At 50.5% G+C, this 8,912-nt stretch overlaps 1 protein-coding gene across 1 annotated transcript; it reads right to left on the reverse strand.

Moving 5' to 3' along the window:
* Nucleotides 1–5,399: 5,399 nt before the first annotated feature.
* Nucleotides 5,400–8,635, reverse strand: LOC139004148 (granzyme B-like). The gene is made up of 5 exons (XM_070406916.1): nt 8,526–8,635; nt 7,351–7,498; nt 6,723–6,858; nt 6,274–6,537; nt 5,400–5,638 (listed from the first exon to the last, which is right to left on the reverse strand). Exons 1-5 carry the CDS (start codon nt 8,584–8,586, stop codon nt 5,462–5,464), a joined length of 786 nt encoding a protein of 261 aa, XP_070263017.1. The 5' UTR covers nt 8,587–8,635; the 3' UTR covers nt 5,400–5,461.
* Between the last annotated feature and the right edge of the window lie 277 nt (nt 8,636–8,912).

Consider the following 8,912-nt stretch of genomic DNA (forward strand, 5'->3'; position numbering starts at 1 on the left):
GAGCACTTAATCCATTTACATTTAATGTTATTATTGAGAGGTATTTGTTGGTAGCCCTTTCTGGACTTTATGCCTGTGTTCTTTCCTCCCTTTCTATTTCTTGTTTTTACAGCATTCCCTTTAGCATTTCTTGCATTGCTGGCTTGGTAGGGATAAACTCCTTTTTTTTTTTTTTTGTCTGTGAAGCTCCTGATTTCCCTTTCAATTTTGATTGATAGTCTTGCTGGACAGAGTATTCTTGGATTCAGTTCTTTGCTTTGCATCACTTTGCATTATTTCCTTTCATTACCTTCTAGTTTGATGTGTTTCTGTTGAGAAATCATTTGATAATCTGATGGGGGATCCTTTGTAGGTAACTCTCTGTCTCTCTCTTGCAGACTTTAAGATTCTATCTTTGTTGTTAACATTTGCCATTGTAATTATGACGTGTCTTGGTGTGGGTCTTTTGGGATTCATCTTGCTTGGGACTCTCTGTACTTGTGTAACTTTTTTCTTTCCCATATCAGGGAAGTTTTCTGTCATTATTTCCTCAAATAGATTTTCTAATCCTTGCTGCTCTTCTTGTCCTTCTGGTAGCCCTATTATATGTAGGGGTTGTTTTGTCCCAAAGCTTCCTTAGGCTCTCCTCCTGCTTTTTAATTTTTTTCTCCAATTGCTGTTCGGCTTGTTTCTCTACCTTACCTTTTAACTCACTAATTCAGTCCTCTGCTTCTCCTAGTCTACTGTTGAAACCGTCCATGGTGTTTTTGATTGTAGCTATATCACTTTTGATTTCTTCTTGATTTCTGCATAGGTTGTTGATTTTTCATCCATCCAGTGTATGAACGGTACAACCATTACTGTGAATTCTTTTTCTGTCATGCTGCATACCTCTGTTTCACTAATTTTCTTTCTTGGTCATTCCTCTTTTTCTTTCCTCTGGGGATTGTTTCATTTTCTCCCTATCTGTCACCAGAAAGTTCAAAAGCCAAGTTGCCGGGGCCTGGGCCATGTGCAATGGGAGTTTTGCGCCACCCGTGTGTCACTGATCAGTTCGGACACCAAGACATGTGGCTGCTGTAGGTTGGTGGGAGCCACGCTCACCCAGTATCAGGGTCACCAGCACTCATTGTGGCCTCGTGCATGCACCTAGAATCAGGGACCCCTCCTGCGCCATGCTGAAAAAGAGATCCCGCTGGTGTGTGCTGAAAATTAGAGTCCCCCACTGCATTCCAGGAGTCAGAGACCCATGTGCCTGCACGGAGCATCAAGTATCAGAGTCTCTGTTGCTTGGTGAGGCCTCATGCCAACAATTAGGGTCCCTGCGTGTGCATGTGCCGAGAATTGGAGTCACTGGCACTTAGTGTGCGTGCACTGGGAATTAGGGATCCCAGGCATGCACGATAAGAAGCAGAGTCAAGTCACTGGTGCTCAGTGCTGCCTCTTGTGTGGAGAATCAGGGTCTCCAGACTCTTTGGGGAACCAGGTTGCACAGCCAACCTGTGTTGGCAGGAGGTCCATTCCTGTGCTGCGAAAAACAGACTTCCTTGTGCACTTGCCCAGAATCAAAGTCAGGTGGAACTGCCGTCCTGTGTGGGTATGAGGTCTAGTTGTGTGAGTGTGCGCTGCAGGAAACAGCCTCCCAGTGTCCATGCCCCCAGGCTCAAATTCAGGTAGCAGAGCTGCCCTGTGTGGGTAAGAGGCCTGCCTGCATGGGGTGGGTCTAGCAGTTCCTATGGTTCTGCAGCGAACCTGCAGAGAGGGGGATGGGCTCTGTGACTCACAGAAATCTGTAACTGGGGTGTCTGGATTCTTGGTGTCTGTGGGTCTGCTGCTGTGATCACAGGTCTTTGTTCCTAGTGGCTATAGGGTCACGGTTTGCATATGAGACCAGATTGGATGGTGGTGAGGCTAGAATCCTAGTCTTAAACTGTTCTGTTTTTCAAGATGGCATGGTCTCTGTGCCCGCGTTGGCTGCTCCTGGAGTGTCCGCAGTGGCAGTGGGGTTTCACCATCTAAGACTGCCCGGTTTAGCTGCCCCTTGGATGATCTGCAGGATCTAACTGTCCCTAGCTCACACACACACACACACACACACACACACACATCACACACATTCACACACTCCTTTATTGCTCCCTCACTCTCTCACACTCTCTCCCTCCTTACCTTCTTGCCGGTTGCCATCTTTCTTCCATGCTGAGATTTTTTTTGTTTCAGTTGCAAATCAGTAGCTGAGTGACAAGACTGCTCTTTCCAGGTAAATGTGCTCAAGATCATTGAGACATTGTGTTGCTGCATGAATCGTGTACAACTAGATGGCAAAGACCAGGCCATTGAAGGTTACATGAGCCCAGAGCATTTGCCCCATGTCAGAAGAGAGTGCTGTGTGTATTAGGGTCAGGAGGGTGTTAGGCCAGACCTGGAGCTTATGCTCTGCTCCCAAGCAATGCCCATATTAGTGGCAAGATGTGGAGGAGTGGCTGGTGAGGTGAGCCCACCACAGGGAGATCTTAGCAAAAACATCACATTCTCTATGTGTGGCCTCCTAGATAAGGATTTTATAATGTTGAAAAGTCTAGGTCATATTAGAAACTATGAAGGAGCAGCACCCATGATGGCCTAAAGAGAAGAGGTGTTTCTCCACTTTCCTGACCACATGACCCTCTCTGATTTGACTTTGATTGTGCACAGGCAGGAGCTTTTGATAATGAGAGGGACCATGTTGTGGCCTGTCCGAAGGTCAGACTTTAACTACCCTCTAGCAGATACATTTTATAGGTTTTCCTACTATTTGATCTGTGCAATTGTTATTAGTGGAAGTGGGATGTCCACTAGTGGAAGTGAGGAATAACTTTCCCCACAGGGTGCTTGGGGTAGGGTTCTTATGATAGCTTTAGAAAATGAATTTTCTAAGACTTGTACAGGAGAATGAGTGAATTTTATTTGCATGGAGTTATGTCCCTCAGTTGCAAAAGTCCCATGTCCTTTAAACTGGACCTGGAAAAGGTGCAGCTGGGGATTCAGCAGAGCTAGAAGCAAAGCCAGTGTCCAGAGGTTGCATTCCACGGTGGAGTAAGTCCTGCAGAGCATCAGGCTGGTTGTAATCCATTAGTTCACTGAGTGTGGGCCATGTGGGCCAATGCAGGGGAGCAGGCCCTCTGCCACAAGAGAGCCAGGAGCGCAAGTGGCCGAGAGAGGGAACTCTGTTTTTCCGGGAGCTTATGTAGCTCAGATTTGATGCCATTGCAGGGGCCATGTCTATTCTGGCCAATGACCTGCTCCCAGGTGTGACTGACAAGTAACCACCTCTCCTATGGCATTCAGACTTACTGGGTATGCTTCCATTCTTTATTTGTCCACTCCCTTCTCCCAGGATCTGTGGGGAACAGACCTGGAGAGTGTGAAACTGCAGCTTCTGGCACAAATGGCATGCCTATATTATCAGGCCTTCTCTTTGCTTCTTTCCTGTCAATTAATTAACAACTGGGATAATTATAACAGTATCACAGTGACATTCATGCCTGCTACTTTTACTGTATTTTAAATTGTATTTTCCAATTACAGTCCACTTTCAATATTATTTTGTATTACTGTCAGGTGTAGAGCAGAGTAATTAGAAAATTATACACTTTACAAAGTGTTATCCCCAATATTTCCAGTACCCACCTGGCACCACGCATAGTTATGACAATATTATTGACTGTGTTCCCTATGCTGTACTTTGTATCTTAGTCACTATTTTCTAACTTCCAATTTGTATTTTCGCCTTTTTTACCCAGTCCCACAAACCCCTTCCCCTTTGGCACCGATCAGTCTTCGTATTTGAGTTCGTTTCAATTTTTTTGCTCATTAACTTGTTCTTTAGATACTACAAACAGATAAAATCATATGGTATTGGTCTTCCTCAGTCTGACTTATTTCCCTTAACATAATACTCTGTGGGTCAATCCATGCTGTCACCAATTGTATCTGCTACTGTTATGGCTCATGGAAATGAGGCTGCTGCCCTGCCTGCTCTCCACCTGCTGCCCTCTCCCCGAGGTGAAGAGGATGAGCCAGTGAACAGTTTGGGGGCTGCAGGTCTAGAAACGAAAGAACTAAAGTCATTTCCAAATTCCACATGCTGCTTGCTGTTCTGGAGACCCAAGTGATACAATTCCAACAGAGTGTAACCAGCAGTAGAAATAAAACACAAATACTTACTCTGGTGAAATCTGAAATCCAAGCCTTGTGGGTTCATGTGAAGGAGGATGAGAAAATTCCATTCAGATAAAAGTCAACACTGTCAGTTTCACTTGTGTTCAGGTGTCAGAACCTGTATTATTCCCAATACCTGGCACTTAGTAGGTGCACAATCAGCATTTGTTCACTGATTGATGTAAAAACTGTGCTTTCCAGTCCTACTGCAGAGAGCAGCCCTTTCTAACTCAAAAGGCAGGTAGAGCCCATGGTGGTCAGCACGCAGTCTGAGCCTTGAGGCCAGCAGTGAGGAACAGGCTGCAGGGGACTAAGGCTCCTGAGTGACCAGGAGTCAGTGGACTCTGAGAACATGGTGGGGACACTGGGCTGGCTGTGAAGGTAGAGGTGGCTCTGCCCAGTGAGAGATGGGGCCAGGTGTTCTGCAGACACCCTGCCGCCCTGTCCTCCAGGGCCCTGCATGGGGACAACACAGCCCTGGTCCCCTGATAACCCTGTGCCAGAGCATAAGCTGGGTGGCAACTCAGTGACCAGGCCCTGCTGGAACCTGGGCACTTTGGGTGTCTTAGGTGGGAGGGATATGCAGAAGTGGAAGCTCAGACCTGTGCGGTCTGTGGGGCGCAGGGTTGGTGGACTCTGAGGATGCTCAGTGGTCAGCCAGGAGACAGGAGGCCAAGCTAGGCCCTGAGCTCAGAGGAGGCAGAAAAGGGCAGGGAGAGAAATTCAGCCCAGGAGGGAATGAGGAGCTTCTCAGGAGTTCCCTCCCTCCTCCACCCCCGTCTCTCCTCATCAGCCCCCAGACCCCAACCCTGCCACCCCCTGGTTGCTGGAGAACAATGTCCTGCTCAGGAGGGCCCTCCTCTCCCCTGTGGGGTGGGGCCTCCTGAGCTGCAGCCCAGGCTGTGCCTGCTTGGTGTCCAGCACCCACGTGCTAGTCCTTTCCTCCAAGCTCCTAACAAAGTGGAAGAAGAAGACCTTCACACTGAGCCCAGGACCTGAGAGATTCATGTTTTCCCTAATGGTGCTCCTCTCTGTCCTGGCAGAAGGGCGGGCCGAGCAGGTGCAGATGTGGCCAAGAAGGAGCTGGGAGTAGCTTTGCATGGGGTTTGGGGGGTGGTGGGGAAAGGGGCAGAGGAGGAAGTAGAACAGAGAAGAATTGTGCTATTGGCCTTCTGAGCACAGAGCTAGTGCCTGTGAATGAGGGTCAAAGAATAAGCAAATCATCTGAGAGTCATTTATTTGGTTGCTGGCACCACCTCCCTCCCCACAGTGTGGTCCTGGATTAGCTCCAGAGAAGATGGTCTGGGTCCTGCAGTTGGAGGCTTTTCATGGTTTCCTTTATCCAGGGAAGGTAACTGGTGACTTTGGTGAAGACTCCTGGAGGTTTCCCATACTTGTTTCCATAGGAGACAATGCCCTGGATCCCATTTGTACACAGGAGAGGCCCCCCGGAATCCCCCTGTGGACAGAGAGAGGGGAGGACTGAGTAACTTCTCCTGGCCCTGCCCTCGACCCCTCACCCCAAGCCCCTCTCAGAGAAGGCTGCCTTGCTTGGTTTCCACCTTGGAGATAAGCAGGCAGGCAGGTCCCTGTGGTCCCCTCAGCCTGGACATTGTCACTTCCTCACTTCACCTCAGGTGGCAGCTCCCTCTGCTCCCCCAGGTCCCTGATCCTCTGGCTATGAAGGTGCTGCAGGACTGTGGCTGCAGCTACTGTGTAAGGACCGGAGAGCCGGCAGGTGGGGCTGACACTTGGCATGGAGAAGGAGCCCATTAACCAAGGAGGAGCCCCTTACCTTGGAAGCCACCAGGTGTAACTACTGCACACCCAGGGAATAGTTATCTAACTGCTGTGTCCCGGCTTGGGCTAGTATTACAGATTCACCATCTGGAGGAGCACCATGTTTAGAGTGACCATAGGCCCTTGTAGCCTCTCATAGGGCCTATTCCTCTCAGCTCTGGCTGTCCCCCTCTTTTCCTCTTGGGAGAAAGGTCATAGCCTAGAGGGTGAAGGATTCCCCCCTTTCCTCAGGTCCCAGTCTGTATGCAAACATCCCTCTTCCCATAGCCACGCTAAGCAGATGTTCAGTATCACCTTAAAGGGAGAGTTCTTTTTTGTTGGGTCCCCCACACAGAGTTGAATGGTCCTGTTGTAATTACGATGACGTAAGTGGCCTTCACACTCCTCATCCTCCTGCAGGGTCAGCTGTACCTCCTGCAGAGTGTCTGAGCAAGGGCCATCCCTTGCGACCTGCCCCCAGCCGGCCACAGTGCACTTCTCTCCTGGCCTCGGCAGGTCCTTGCCCCTGGGCAGTCGGTGGGACTTCACAGCGTCAGTTCGCTTGATGTTTCTCACCAGCTGGTGGGGAAGAGACAAGAGAGCCCAGGTCAGCCAGTGCCTCTGGGCCTGGAAACCATGATGGGACCCCTGAGTTACTGGGACTGGTCAGGTGACTGGAGTGGGAGGAAAGGAAGGGACAGGTCACAGTCAGAAGAGAAACAATGAGACCTCAGAACTGCAAGAGCAGCAGGAGGTTTCCTCACCTGCAGTAACATGATGTCATTGGAGCGTTTAAGCTTATCATAGTCTGGGTGTGGGATGGCTCTTTTCACTGGGATCTTCTGCTGGGTCTTCTCCTGCTTTTCGATGTTGTGGGCACCCAGGGTGACTGTGATTGAGCTGCACAGAGAACAGAGTGGGTGAGTTTGGCTGCGAGGTTGAGAGATCTATCCCAGGGATTATGAATGGCAGGTGATAGCTGGTGCAGAGCATAGGGGCCAGGGACTTGGTGAATCTGCTTCTCAATGACACTGAGGTCAGGGAGCTGGGAGCTCTCTGTTGCCCTTAGGAAATGTCATGAAATTACTTGCATTTGCATTTTGACCCTAATGCATGTGTTCATAGTCCACCGCTGCTTTTTTGGACAGTGTGGTTGTTCTCTTCTCAATTGTGTTCCTTGCTGTCACCTCTGACCCTCTGAGCCCAAAGCTTACCTGTACTATTTCTCAGGCTCTCATTGCCCGGTCATGTTCTCTGATGGCTCCTCTGATGAGGTCTCATGGGCTTGAGTTACCAGGAGCCTGGGGAGCTGCCCTGGGCTGCAGCTCCTGGGATGAAGGGTAGGGTCCCTGTAGGGGTCTCAGGAGGTGTAGCCTGGCTGCGTTCTCTTACCGTCCGTTGCAGTGAGCAGCTGTCAGAACAAAGTTGTCTCCCACAAGGACACCACCACACTTGGACCTTTTCTCCTCATCTTGAATGCGAAGGAAGGCCATGTAGGGTCTGGAGTGGGGCTTGGCTTCATGTCCCCCGATGATCTCCCCTGGAGGAAAATTCTGTTGTACTTTTGTGGTACTTCCCCCCCCGCCCCGAGTGCACCAGGCAGGCATTGGCTTGATGACTCATATGGCTGGCCACTTGGGAGCCTAGGGTGGCGTAGAGCTGGGAGTAGGTAGTGAGGGGCCTCCACTTTCTCATATGGAAAAGGGAACAGCAACAGGCTGAGACTGTGACTTTGCTTGCCACATAGTTGGTGAGAATACAAGTCTCAGGAACAGGGAAGGCCTGGAGGCTCCTGAAAATTCCTCTCCTGACTTCGCTTGGTGTTGGGTGAGTTTCTGAGGCCCCTGTGGTGCTGTGATGTCCAGGGCAGTGTGCTTTGCAGTGTCCAGGACTTAAGTTTAGGGATGTAGATGCTGACACATGAGGAGTTCCCGGTAAGTGTTTGTGGCTGCTAGGAGGGTTGGCTCCCAATGGGCCTCTGGAGGAGGGTTGGTAAGGCCAGTGCTGTGGGATTCTGGAAAGCAGAGAAGTTTGAGGCTGCCAACCTCACTGGCTCATCCTTTAAGGAGAGGACCTGCTAAAGGCTTGGGAAGAAATGCAGAGCTGGAGAAAGGGACTGAGGGGCCTTGAGATGGAGCAGAGGAAACAGCAGTCTTCTGGGGACAGTGACCCCACTGACTGTGTGGTCTGCTGAGCTCTGGGCTTCTCTCCTAAGCAGACCCTAAGGACAGCACCTGTCTCATCACAGACATGGAAGCCAGGGCTGCTCTGCCCTCTGCAGTTTCCCAGCCTCTGCCATGCACTTAGAGGAAGTTACACTCTACACCTGGCACAGGTAGGGCTTGGGTAGGGCATTGTGCCCACTGGCTTTTCTTGAGAATAGGCTTCTGTCCTGTCATTTCTGCCTGTTGGTCATCCAGCATCATGTGTGTGGGTCTGAGATGGGATGGGAGCTGGGGTTCAGAGCATTCCTGGTGGAGAGCTGGATCAGGGATGTGCAGAAGGGCCAGGAGGTCTGTGCTAATGTGGGATGGGTTGGGCCTGTGAGGGTGGGGATGGTCACTCACCTGTCTCTGCCGAGGGGAGCAGGAAAAAGGCCAGCAGGAGCACGAGCAGGGGTGGCTGCATCTTCCCAGGAGTGCTGCTCAGGTCGGAGCTGCTGGTGTTTCTCTGTGCTCTGTTTTTATGCCCAGAAGAGGAAGGAAGTGTGGGTGGGCTCTGTGACCTGAGTCCCCCTCTGGTTTTGTAGAGCTTCATCCCAGAAGGCTTTCTATGAAGCATCCCCACCCCCACACCTCCTGTCTGATGATGGTCTCTGGGTGGTTGTGTGAGGAGTATGCAGTGTCTACATCAGTACCCACAGGTGATGACACAGAGCAGCCACCTGAGCAGACTCCAGCCCTGAGCAGGAACCCAAGGTTACAAGGTGGGGCCTGCGGCATGTGTTATTGATC

Source organism: Myotis yumanensis, unplaced genomic scaffold (assembly GCF_028538775.1).
Source record: "Myotis yumanensis isolate MYYU_CA2020_CCGP unplaced genomic scaffold, mMyoYum1.0.hap1 SCAF_1, whole genome shotgun sequence".
Lineage (NCBI taxonomy): Eukaryota > Metazoa > Chordata > Mammalia > Chiroptera > Vespertilionidae > Myotis > Myotis yumanensis.